This window comes from Epinephelus lanceolatus, chromosome 4 (genome assembly GCF_041903045.1).
Source record: "Epinephelus lanceolatus isolate andai-2023 chromosome 4, ASM4190304v1, whole genome shotgun sequence".
Lineage (NCBI taxonomy): Eukaryota > Metazoa > Chordata > Actinopteri > Perciformes > Serranidae > Epinephelus > Epinephelus lanceolatus.
Window position 1 is genome coordinate 45,825,685 of NC_135737.1, and position 13,265 is coordinate 45,838,949.

A 13,265-nucleotide genomic window follows, 5' to 3' on the forward strand; every position below is an offset into this window, starting at 1 on the left:
TTGTATACATTTATTGCTGATGTATTTTTGGTTTGGTAATGGTCTTATGTAAATATTTATTGTATATTTATTCAGGTGACTTTCATTGTTATTTTTGGTACATGCCAGGAAAGGTATAAAAGCCAGTCAGACTGTGTCTGGTGTTGTTGGTGCCTGAGAACATGGTGCTGGAAAATTAAAGAAAATGCTTGCTGCATGTCACCTCTCTTGTTTGGTCTCCTCACTGGACGCTTCCACAGCCTACCTGAGTATTGTTGCTGACTGTGTCCATCCCTTTATGACCACAGTGTACCCATCTTTATCTCAAACATGACAATGAGGTCACTGTACTCCAATGGCCTCCACAGTCACCAGATCTCAGTCCAGTAGAGCACCTTTGGGATGTGCTGGAACGGGAGATTCTCATCATGGATGTGCTGATATTATTATCAGCAGGTTTCACCAAAAATGAAACTGTGAAGTCAACCACTGACATCTGGACGCAGATACGAAATCATTTTTGACGGTTGTCCTTCTCTTTAACATCCCAGAGATAAGACATTCATACGTTGACAGAAAACAAGCATGAAAGCTTTTATTGATCTGCACTCAGATGGTGTGTTTTCCTCATTTGAACTACTCCGCAGTAAATTTAATCTCCAGAAAATTGTAAGTTTCCTTCGTTTTCTGTCAGATTTGGTACACACAATTCTGCCCTAGATTCCTGCCCTACCTTCATGCAACCCATGTGAAGCACTGTAAAGTTATTACAGAGGAATTATGACAGTCGATCTTAAAAAGAGTCCATGCCTCTTTAATCTGGGCCAGGCATGGCATAATGAAATGTAATATTCCACATCACACCCACTGGAAAATACAGAAAATGTCTAAATACTTCCCAGACGTTAGCTTGTCATGAAATCATTGCAACATATCTCCCACTACTCATGCCACAATGTTCTGGTCCTGTGCTGTGCCTCAAGATTTTTGGTCTCTCATCTCAGAATCTCTGAACAAAACCAGTGACCTTTAACCTCTGCATAACCCTGCATGATATGTAAGACTGAACCAACTGTATTGCTTTTCCCAGCTTATTTGCACGAAGCCTTAAAAGGGAAAGATGCACACCCACCTTCCTTTACTCACTGGATCAAAGACGTACTGTACTATCTCAATAAGAGGAAATAAAATACTCATTAAGGGGCTCCACTGAGATCTTTGATTAAGTATGGGATCCCTTTCTAAACCACATTAAATAAAAAATCTGATTACTCACTGTTCTGTTAAAAGGGAAAAGACAGGATTAGCTGGCTTCATACAGGTCTCTGCCTTGTGATTTTATTTTTAATTTCTACAAATACATATCAGATAGACAACTTTTTTTAATCTTGCATTTATTCTGTATTATCATGGATTTTCTTTTTATAAAAAAATTATTATTGTGTGCAGACACACCTGGACAAATATGACCTTCATGGAAGAGTCATCAGAAGAAAACCTTTCCTGTGTCCTCACCACAACATTCAGCCTCACAAGTTTGCAAAGGAACATCTGAACAAGCCTGATGCTTTTTGGAAACAAGTCCTGTGGACTGATAAAGGTAAAACAGAACTTTCTGGACACAATGAGCAAAGGTATGTTTGGAGAACAAACTGTTAAACACGGGGGTGGATGGATGATGCTTTGGGCTTGTGTTGCAGCCAGTGGCACGGGGAACATTTCACAGGTAGAGGGAAGAATGGATTCAGTTAAATTCCAGACATCACAGCATCTGTAAAAAAGCTGCAGATGAAGAGAGGATGGCTTCTACAACAGGACAATGATCCTAAACACACCTCCAGATCCACAATGGACGACCTCAAGAGGAGCCAGCTGAAGGTTTGGCCATGCCCCTCACAGTCCCCTGACCTAAACATCATTAAACATCTGTGGATAGAGCTCAAAGAGCAGAGCATGAAGACGGCCCAAGAATCTCACAGAGCTAGAAGCCTTTTGCAGGAAGAATGGCTGAAAATCCTCCAAACAAGAACTGAGAGACTCTGAGCTGGATACACAAAGTGTTTAGAAGCTGTGATACCTGCCAAAGGGGGCGCTACTGAGCACTGACCATGCAGGGTGCCCAAACTTTTGATTCAGGTCCTTTTCCTTTTTTGGTATTTTTTAAACTGAAAATATTAAATAAATATTTCATGCTTAACTTCATGCCTTTTGGAGATCAGTTCATCTTCTACTGACTTATCTAGTAAGTTTAATTTTGACCTGGGGTGCCCAAACTTTGGCATGCCACTGTATGTGGGTACTAACCGATTTTAATTTTTGTTTTGTTAACATTGTAAAGGAAATAAAATGCACATTTTGTACATGCACATGGCTCCCTAAACTATTCGTACAACCAACTTTCCATGCAAGAAAGTTACATATCAGTTTTACCTCCAACAGCGACTTTGCTTGATGCTGGTAAAGAGTGAAAATCCACTGTTTGTGCTCGGAGTGTACAGGACAGGATGACCTGCCAAAAACTGCACTTATGCATGTGTTAGGTTCATGAATGTTGGCTCAAATCAGGGCAGCCTTCACAAGAGTATAACTTGCATAGACTGCAGCAAATCAGAATTAAGACATGTTTTTTTTTGTTTTTTTGTAGCCGTGGATGATATTGTAATTGTTCTTGATCAGAATCGTCTTCAGGTAAAGTTCAAATTACAGCGAATCAAGAATACTGCAGTGCTCCCAACCTTTAGGATGCAGATAAATCTGATCAGACTTCAGTATTTAACGGCACCATATGAGGTTAAATAAAATCATCAAACACCTCTCTCTAAAGAGCACACAATGATAGAATCCCACTGCAATCAGAGTCAAATCCTGTACATGGAAACCTTAAAGTTTAGAGCTCTGCAGAATCATTGTTTCTGTTTGTCCATCTGACCCTTCACCAACGACTCCTGTAACCAAACAGTGAAGGTTTGAGGGCCAAGAGTTATTTTCTGGAGTTCCCCAAGAAGTCCGGCAACAATCACTTCATAAACATGTTCCAGACTCCACAGATGCTTCATTCATTTTTTTCCTAGTCTGTAGTCCAAGCTGCCCGTTACATCATCTCTCCCAGCGGCCGCAGCACTCTTGGCTGGCTGAGCAGCTTTGGTCAGCAGACTGTCACAAGACACTGCCTCAGGGACTTGGAGTACTATCAGTGTTCAATCTTGGGTATCAGTGAACAACAGATACATGATAGCAACTACAGCCCTCATGAACTCAGAGTAGTTGTTAGATGCTAAATGCTAATTAGCATTCACATTACCAGACAGTACAGGTGTTTCACCCTTGTACTTCAGAATAAGGACAGAGGACATAAGGTCATCAGAGCTCTGATGAACAGTATCTAGTGTCACCTCCTCACTAAAGAAACCCAGTAAGAGGAAATGTGGTCAGAGGCTACCTGAGAAATAGGGACACTTGCTAGCTACAGATAGCAGCCTATAGCTAAGGCCTCATTAGCATCTGCTCAACAGTCAGTAATCATGAAATACTGTTCCGTTTAGGAAAATGAAACCATGTTAAAACATGACAGCATGTGCTCGTAATGATCGCTGATAGAAGAGTTGAAAGTTTAAGTTTGACAGTTCATAGTCTGACCACAAAGAAACAAAAAAATCAAGCTCCACTTACTGGCTTTTTCAACTCTATTCACAGATGAAGCCCATGTGGCTGAAAGCTCTAGAAAAAGACAGTAAATGGACCTTGACCCACGAAGCCTTGACACAATCAGAAATAAGAGAAAATCTATTTAAGTTGCTAGGCTAATTTATGCAATGTAAAATGCCCTAGACTTGTGCTAATAACGTTAGCATGTTGTATTTGTTTGGAAAACGTGTTTAGTATAAGACAGTTGTTTTGTCAGTGAACCTTGTGAGCTGTAATGGAGCTGAATTTTGTAACGTTACCTTTGTTAAATGTTGCTGTTGTCCCTGGCTTCATATGAGTAGAGGAAAAGTTTGCTGGGAGCTTGGCTAATTTAAACAAAGTAAAATGCCATAGGCTTGTGCTAATAACGTTAGCATGTTGTATTTGTGGGGAAAATGTGTCCAGATAAAGACAAGTGTTTGTCTGTGAATGCTGCGAGTTATAGTGAAGCTGATTTGTGTTCTTGTGTTTGAAACGGTCTCTATTAAGCCATGTTTAATGTGTGTTTAATGTGTGTTTAACGTGTGTTTAACGTGTGTTTTGAATCAACTAAACTTTACAACACTTCACAGAAACCCCACCGCCAACTAGTGCTTTGGAGGTGTAACTGCAGAGTGACAGACACACCACCACACAAGAATAACTCCTCACAACGGTGTAGGCCACGTGTATAGACTACAGCGTAGGCTCTGCATAGAGCTGACGCACAAGTATAAATCCACCTTTGTTGTGTAAGCCCGACTAAAACCATGAAAAATTGTTTCAAGATTCAAATAAAGTAATAAAATATTTGTTTAACCACAAATAACCTGTTTTAATTCCTTTGAGGGTCATTCTGACTGATAGTAATTATAATAATATAAAGTCTGTTATATTGTGATACCGTGAAACTGCAATATTTTCTGAGATGATTATTGTCCCGTGAAAATCTCATACCCAACATGGCAAAACCCTAAAATGTGTTTCATAAAACCTGCCTTCCTGGTTTGACAGTGTAACTGCAGCTCACAAAGTGACTGACACGACTGGCTGCTGCGTCTGAGACTCCTCTATGCAGTCTGATTGTTGTTGTTCACAAGCTATAATGCAATACTACATATTTGGCGGCCCAGTTGGCTGCGAGAACAAACCATGCTTATAAAATAAAATAAAACAGAGTAAAAACCACACTTGTGCAATCCACAGAGCATACTCTGACTGCTGACAGCTCATGTACAGTAGAAGTGATTGGCTCTGTTGTGGGGCACAACAGATGGAAAATAGTGGGCCAGTCCAACATCAGCCTCTTAACTTTCTTCACAAAAAGCACAAGTATGGGAGTTTTTCTTTTATTGGCAACAATCTTTATTATCTCTTCCAGTTTTGGATGTGAAAAGAGGCATTAATTTTACTTTAATTAAATATCTTTTTAATAAAGTAAAGCAAAAAAGTATTTACAAATTTTCAATTAAATTGTAATCAATGACTTGGGTTGGATAATTACAAGCACCTTCTGCCGGCTGAGGAGAGAAAAATATAAATACAGGGAAAAGACTGCCATTTTGTTTCAGAGGAAGGGAAATTACATGGCATTACGTTAGCATGTCTTCTTTGAAAAAAAAAAGGAAAAAAAAAAACAACAGAAAACAAACCATTTATATATTTACAGAACTCTCCTGAAATGCATTTCCACTCATGGAAGCAGAAAAGGCCTTAGGATTCGTACTGTTAAACTTTTTTTAAGTCCTTTTTCATTAAAGTGGATTTTTGTCTGTATACTTTTTTCAAGTTTCGATAACGTTATTTAATCTTTTTAAAATCCGACGACAGGTTTCGTAGGAGGGTGCAGACGTGAGCCCTCACACTGCTCTCCCCTCTCAGTCCACCGTTTGTTTTTTGAAGCGCAGGAAACAAGTAAAACAGACACATGGGAGGGTATATGGGGGATTAGGGTGGGGTCGAGGGGCGTCAGGGAAGCGTCATCGCCCCCCAGCAGCAAAATGGTCAATGTTCATCGCCCCCTCTCCTCAGTGACACCGTCCTCATAAAGTCTGCGTGAAATCCTCGGGAGTCCACAACCGTTACTTTAACTCCTGTCTCAAGTGTCCGTTAGACAGCTCTCTCCGCTCTTCTTTGTAGTTTTCTATTTTATTATAAAACACACACTCCAACCATCCAACACTGGAAAAAAAAGAGAAACAAAGCGCTAGCCGTCTACATAAGCGCCTCATGTAGATCAAACACCGTACATGTGACATGACAATGTTGCTGTGTCGTGTTCACATGACAAAGGATGAAGTCTTCAAAAATATAAATGTGAACAGCCTTTTAAAGTTTCTTTTTTTATATCTGTCATTAAGCAAAGTGTCTTGAATAGTGTTGCCGTGGCGAGGAAAAGCCATCTGAAAACAGGAGATAAACCTCAAAAAAAAAAATAAAAAATAAAAAAAAAATAAAAATAAAAAATACTGAAGGAAACAGCATCATCTCCCACGGCTTGTAACGCTTCTCAGCATTCTCTTTATCTCATATCTATTCTCTCTATTTATTCCTGTATTTTCATTTTTTTCATTCAAAAAAGACATTCAGTTGCGCAAGGAAAAAAAAAAAGAAACCCAAAACAAAGAAAAAAAAAATAACATGATCGAACGTTCGATCCATAATACAATCTCTCCCAGTTGAAGAATTTTTTTCTTGCTTTTTTTCTGTTTATGCAGAAGGATTTTGCAGATTCAGGGTCGTCTGAATCATCCACAGCACGTCCGCTCCCCCCCCCCAAGGATCCTCTTTGAACTCCACCAGTTGTCCCAGCGGTCCGAGGGGCCCCTAGCTGTTGTCCGACTCGTCCTCGGCCTCGCGGAGCCAAGTGAAGAAGGCGGTGACGGACTTGAGGGCCACGCCCTTGCCCTGCTGCTCAGCGGGGTCTTTGCTGGACTCCCACTTGTAGAATGCCTCCTCTTTGATCACGTCCTCGTCGTAAAGGGTGTCAAAGAACATCCGCAGGAGATCTGATGGAGGGAGGAGAGGCGAACAATGATCACAAGATGTTTCATGACAATTTCAACAGAAATTTTTAAACCGGTTTCACATCAGAGAGCTAAACTAATGCTCACAAACTAAACTTTAGAGTCTCTGACAATGGTGACAAACATAACACGAGCATGACAGCAGCTACTCACTGGCAGGTTGCTCCATCTGCACCATCAGGGCCTGCAGGGCATACAGAGCCTGCAGCTCCTTCTGTTCGTCCTTCAGGTATTTCTGCAGCACCTTGGCCCTCTGCTTGATCTGCTCGCCGTCCACCTTGTAGGGGTTCTCACCTGCAGGCAGCCATTTTAGAAAAGCTTCATTTAACAGGACTCGACAGGCAACTTTATGATTTAGGACTGACCTGATATTCTGCTAATGTTACACCAGACTGTCTCTATTAACTCACTGACATATTTCCATTCATACATTTCAGCTGACACCAGCAATGTCTCCATAGTGATTTCTGACATCATCCTTATCTGAGGCTTTAATGAGGGGTGTAAAGAGAACGTGCAGACTCACAGATGACGGCTGACTGGCAGATGCAGGTCATCAGAGCTCTGACAAACATGTTGGAGGAGCTCTGCTGCTCGTCGAGGTTGGCCTGCACAGAGACAACTTCATTTTTACACATGCAGAAAACAGCATAATTTTAGCAAACAAAAAGAGTCATGTAATAACATCATGTTGGAGCGTGTGACCTGTAAACATCCGCACTTTGAGTTCATCATGTCAAGGTTATTGTAGCTGACTAAAACTAAACTAAAAGCTAAAACAAGTTGTGAAACAATATTGTGTAACAACAAAACGGACTAAAATAAGAAAAAAAATACCAGAAAGGTCTTCAAGTGTTGTTATGCACTGTAAAGCGGGATTTATATTCGTGCATAACCTACACATGTTGCCTACACCAATGCGGTGATTTATACTTGTGCGGTGGTGTCTGTCACAGTTACACCTCCAACACACTAGTCGGAGGCGGGGTTTCTGTGAAGTGCTGTAAAGTTTAGTTGATTAAAAACACATATTAAACACACATTAAACATGGCTTAATAGAGACAATTTCAAACACAAGTACACAAATCAGCTTCACTTTAACTCGCAGCATTCACAGACAAACACTTGTCTTTATCTGGACACATTTTCCCCACAAATACAACATGCTAACGTTATTAGCACAAGCCTATGGCATTTTACATTGTATAAATTAGCCTATCAGCTAGCAGACTTTTCCTCTACTCATATGTTACAATTACTGCCCCACAGTTGCATGCCTCCACGCACCCGTCACGCGCCTCCATGCACTCTAATAGTTCACATCCATGTCAGTGAAAACATGGATGCTTCGCACACAGAAGATCTACACAATCAGCACAGTTTCAAGTTTAGAGTCACCAATTCAGTATCTGACCAAATTTCTCCCGTTCTGTTCCTGAGATATGACGTTGAGTAATGGACAGTAAAGTGTTAATGCAGAACATTCGGATGTCAGATTCAAATTTTAAGGTCATGTGCTTGACGAAGACAAGACCAAGGCCTCATTTCAAGCCCGTAAAAAGGAGTAAATATTGTGAATGGAACCAAATGGAAACAAGGATGGGAGTAAAACAATAATTTACACACAGGCAGGAATACAAACCTCAATCCAGTCAAAGATCCTCTGGTTGTCGGCCTTTTCATGGATCAGTCTGTCCAGCTGTTTGGTCAGCTCTGCAGAGCTCAGTTCCTTCTTTTTGCTCTCCTCTGACTCGTCGCCCAGTGTGAACTCCACATTCTAATTAACACCACGGAGACAGAGACAGGAGTTAATGCTCATCTTTTCAACACACTCCTCATGTTACATCAACTCACTCATATACAGACCAGCAGGTTTTCAGAACATTGCAGAGCCTGTTTCGGCTCATCTTGTCGCAAATCTTTGGTCTGAACTGGATTTTAAGGTTTTGAGACTACAACAGATGTTTAAAAACTGTTTAATGTCGAAGCAAATGTCCTCAGTTCATGATGAAGCTGTTGAACGACCTCTCACCTTTTCTGTCACAAACTTGTTGACGTCTACATCCTCTGGGAGGAAGTCTTTCCACCGGAGGCCAGCCTCCCTCCACATTGTGCCCGCCTTTTTATGGCTCTAATGAGAGAGAAGCAGATTGGTTGTAGACATAATTAACTGATCGCTCTGGCTGACATTCATCATGGCTGTATGAAATGATTCAAATTTACATATTTGCTCAGTGTGATCGGCGTAACATATTAGCAACTGGAGCTGAGTTAAAAAATGTGTCAGTTTTTAAAGATGTTCACATATATTTAGCTGTCAGAAGAATTAAAGCTGTTAGATGTGATGTCATATAGATAAAGGATTATACTTGATGGTGCTCACCATTTCTTTGCAGAGTAAAGTGAGGATCTGGACCAGCAGCACTCCAGCTTTTCCCAGAGGAATTAAAGGCTTTGAAATCTCCCTGGAGGCAGAAAAGGTCGACACAGGTTACACATCAAACTAACTTAATTAAAAACAGCCCAAAAAGTGGTCTTCATTTTCCCTTCCTAACATGCTGAGGGGCAGAGTGAGGCCTCGCACTAACCTGAAAAGTTCTCCCATAGGGATGCCTCCCTCATGGAGCATGGGAGTGATCAGCTCTGCCAGGTACAGCCAGATGTGGGGGATGTCTATCGCCATGTCTTCAGCCACCTCCAGGATTTCCTGAAGCCTGAGGAAACGCACACATACAGCACACATTTTTAAGTTTATTCAAGGTTTAAAGGAGGAGGAACAAGTTTATAATTATTCAACAGATGGGGAAATATGGCACCACACGAACACAAACATACGGAAACTGTCTTTTTTGGTTAAGCATAGTGGTTTAAGATTCCTTCATTTCAGCAACTGCTTAAAAAATCTGACTTTTCAGAGATTAATTCACGAGCTAAAGCCAGAATCTCCCCCACGGGCTTCAGTTTATTCTAAATCCTGCTGTTACAAACTTTTTTCAGTCAGCACTTGAAGCGCTGCTGTAACATATGTCAGACAGCTTTGGTCCAACGACACTGGTTCTTGGATTTATATATTTACATGTATTAATTTATGGTGATTCATACGTTGTTTTTTCACACAACATTACATCTCCTACTGAACCGCCTCTCTGGGGCTCAATACTGACCCATTAAAGTACTGCTGTGTGGGGAGGATGTTGTTCTTAATGAGCTGCTGCAGAAGCAGGCCCATGTGCTCCCTGGCGATGGTGCTGCGCTCCAGCGTCGACTCCAGTCCGTTTCGTACGAACACGTACAGTAGCTGAGTGCTGCTCAACTCCTGCACACACTGGAGAGCCTCCTGTTGGGACAGAGAAGGACACACAGAAGGTGGTGAGCACTATGTGACTCTGGTGGCTGGTAATGGGTGCTGGATCTAAGGTGTGCCAAAACAAGACTCATTTTTAGGGGATCAGCGGATCATTTTTAAATTTTACATAGGGGAACAAGAACAAACAGATTTTTACTCCTGTATAAGGTAAGTATGGGGTCCTTTTCATTTCCATATGCGTATCAGTGCTTTACCTTCATGTCATTTATATGGAGGTACTCCTCGATAATGGCTGTGGACTTCTTGTTCAGCTCTTCCTCGGTCAAGGCAGGCTTGGTGGGGGTCTGAGGAGGTGGAGGGGTGGCAGCTGTCTCCCGTTTCACTGTTAACACACAAAACCAAAATCTTAAATTATATTTAATTCCTCTAACTTTTGCCAAAAAAAAAAGTGGTAGTACACAGCTTTCCTGTTGTAGAACTTCTCTTCACAGATGGCTCGTAAAATGGGCGAGAGAATTTAATTCTTAGCAGAGTGGAAAACAACAAACTCTCGGATTTAAACACACAGTTTAAATCTACACCACCACTATGTCAAGCCGCCTACCATTCTCTTTGCTCCTGGCTCTCTCTCTGCTGCCTCTGTCGTCCGTCATGCTCGCTACTCGGCGTACAGGATCAGCCGACCCACGTTGCTCTCTCTCCCGGCTCCGCTCTTCGTTCTCCCGGCTGAAGCTGCGCTTGGTGACCTGCAGCCGATTTCGGTCACGGTCGTCCCGCCGGTCGTCCCGTCTGTCAAAACGGTCGCTGCCACGATCAGAGCGGTCGAAGCGATCGCTGCGGTCTCGACTTGAGCTGTTTCTGAAGAACGGAGGGAGAGGAGAGTCAGGGAAAGACAAGAAAACTCTGCAGGGTCCCACTGTGCATACTTGTGGGAGATTATATCTGAATACTCTGAGCAGGCTTTGAGAGTTGTGTCCTGTTCCTCACCTCTGAGGAACTCGTCTGTCTGAGTCCAGGGACGAGCCTGAAGAGGACGACGGCTGCTGTAAGGCTGAAAATCTGTTCAGTGTGCTGGTGGCTGGACGGCCGCCTGGCTCTGCACCTGGCAAAGAGAGTACACAACATGCTGAGTTTCGGCTTTGAGGTGCTTAACTAGACATTTATTTAATAAATGATCACATCAGTTTGGGAAACCTACCAGTATCTGCAGGTTTGGCACTGGTGCCACCGCTGCTGCCCTTACCCCAGCTCCCCCATGTACCTTTACCTCCTGGGGCGAGCAACTGATTGTTGAAGTCAAGAACAGGAGTCTGAAAGGAGAAACTGGTGGTTAAAAACACACTACCTGCTAAAAAATAAGAGTGAACATCAGATGAAAAGTAGCATCTCTCCTACCTTAGTGATTTTGCTAAGGCGAGAGGTGTCAATAGGTCGGTTCTTGGAGATAGGCACTGTATTCCAGCCCTCGTCCTGGGGAGGAGCTCCACGGCCTGGGGTGTGAGGGCCCCCACGACCCCCGGGACCTCCTCCACCCATCCTGCCTCCAGGGCCACCACTGGGCTCCTTCTTGGAGATGAGGGCTTGCTGCACCTTCATTTGCTCCCTGTGCTCCTCCAGCTCAGCGTCTTTGTGGATCTGGTCGATGGTCTTGGGGCCCTGGTCGCCTCGCCGGGGCACCCAGTTGTTCTGAGACAGGGTGGAGGGAGAGATCGTGAGCACAGAGTGAGTGAGTGACGACACTGACGGTTCCATTTAAGACATGATTTACATTCTCTTTAGGTTTTAAGAAAATGTTAATCCAAAGGTTTAAAAGTGGGGAAAATATTGTAATTTTTCTGTCATTTCACAAATTCTTACTAAACAACTTAAATGTTTAAAAAACAAGTACCAGGTTCAATAGACCAATAACAATGACCAAACTGTACTCAAGCATTTTAGACAAAACCAAACAACGGCAGCATCGTTCCACTCCAGTGTGTGATTTTAAACAGCATGCTGGCATCGGGAAATCAAAAGAGGCATGACAGGCGTGACGTATAACACAACAGTGTCAGTCTCTAGTGTGACATAGAACATACACATCAAGGGCACTTTACAAACAATCATTTAATGTCCCCATTATACAGCAGCTGATCTCGTCCTCTGCTCTGTGGATATGGAGCTCCTGGAGCTGATTGTTATCCCAATTTGCAGACATTTGCGGCTGCTGCTGTTCTTCTTTAAGTTAGCCACTAACTGCTACTACCTGCTTTTTAAATTTCCTGTGGTGGGTCACACACATAATGTGTCATCAAAACATCACACCCGTCCTGCCCATGGTCATGCTCTGCCAGCTGTCCTGTTTGTACAGGCCCCATTGTGGCACTGTTACCAACTCCTGTGGCAGATCGAAGGCGAGATAACTCTGTCCCTCTATTTCACTGTTGTACCTTACATACAGGACGGAGAGGTGGCATAATGGCGCAATATTCCTGCTTTGAACAGGCAGTGTAAGGGTGGCTATAGATCAGCATTAAATATCGTTAAAGCTCCTTTAAAGCTTCTCTTCAGCTTTTCCCTAGAAAGACAGGAAAGAACACAGTGTGTGTGTTTCACAGTTAAATTGGGCCATCGTGCTGACTTGGAGCAGCTGATTCTGGCTCGTAAAAACACTGAAGACAGCAGCTTTTGTAACACTGCGTGGGTGGGACTGGGAGCCTAACTACAGGACTGCAGCATTCTTTCAGAAAAACAGCACACACAACTGCACTAGAAAGAAGTGGCTCTACATCACAACTAAGAAAATGAGCTGGAAATTACCATGAGACACAAATGACTGAAAATACCAGATATTATTTTTAATTGACTATATAAAGACATGTTAATTGAGACAAAAGTAGAGCTGAATGAACATGCTACCAGAGGAGATGGTGGAGTTTGTTTTGGACAGTTTGTTGTCTCAGTCTATGACTCCATGTTCAGGGGCTGCTCTGCACTACAGAGCTGAGGAAGAAAGTTCTTTCTTCATTCATACATGAGATGAAGACAGGTCAGAGGCTAAAGGACCAGTGTGGGGCTTTGTGTTTAGCACCAGGCTCAGTACACTTTGTTGTTCGAATTTCTCCACGCTCTGTATGTGAAATAGCATATGTGCCCTGCATGTGTTTGTGTTTTGTCTTGTATAAATGCTTTACCCGTCGAAGGTCCAGCACATCCTGCAGCATGAAGCGGATACGGGAGGAGGTCTTCCTCTCCTTTATTATTTTCTCCATCTGATTGAAGTACTGGTCCATGCGAGGCTGAGGATGAC

At 42.6% G+C, this 13,265-nt stretch overlaps 1 protein-coding gene across 7 annotated transcripts in view; it reads right to left on the reverse strand.

The window, feature by feature from the left end:
- Positions 1-4,983: 4,983 nt before the first annotated feature.
- The window catches only part of eif4g1b (eukaryotic translation initiation factor 4 gamma, 1b), a 52,821-nt gene continuing 44,539 nt past the window's right edge, over positions 4,984-13,265 (reverse strand). For all 7 annotated transcript variants that reach the window (XM_033631221.2, XM_033631219.2, XM_033631218.2 and 4 more), the window contains 14 exons: positions 13,150-13,254; positions 11,372-11,662; positions 11,175-11,286; positions 10,964-11,078; positions 10,581-10,834; positions 10,231-10,358; positions 9,834-10,006; positions 9,258-9,383; positions 9,053-9,134; positions 8,702-8,800; positions 8,312-8,446; positions 7,195-7,276; positions 6,822-6,962; positions 4,984-6,650 (listed from right to left, as the gene is read on the reverse strand). In XM_033631221.2, coding sequence (XP_033487112.2) covers positions 6,469-6,650; positions 6,822-6,962; positions 7,195-7,276; positions 8,312-8,446; positions 8,702-8,800; positions 9,053-9,134; positions 9,258-9,383; positions 9,834-10,006; positions 10,231-10,358; positions 10,581-10,834; positions 10,964-11,078; positions 11,175-11,286; positions 11,372-11,662; positions 13,150-13,254 — 2,025 coding nt within the window. In that variant the 3' untranslated portion in view covers positions 4,984-6,468. The remainder of the gene's footprint in view (positions 6,651-6,821; positions 6,963-7,194; positions 7,277-8,311; positions 8,447-8,701; positions 8,801-9,052; positions 9,135-9,257; positions 9,384-9,833; positions 10,007-10,230; positions 10,359-10,580; positions 10,835-10,963; positions 11,079-11,174; positions 11,287-11,371; positions 11,663-13,149; positions 13,255-13,265) is intronic.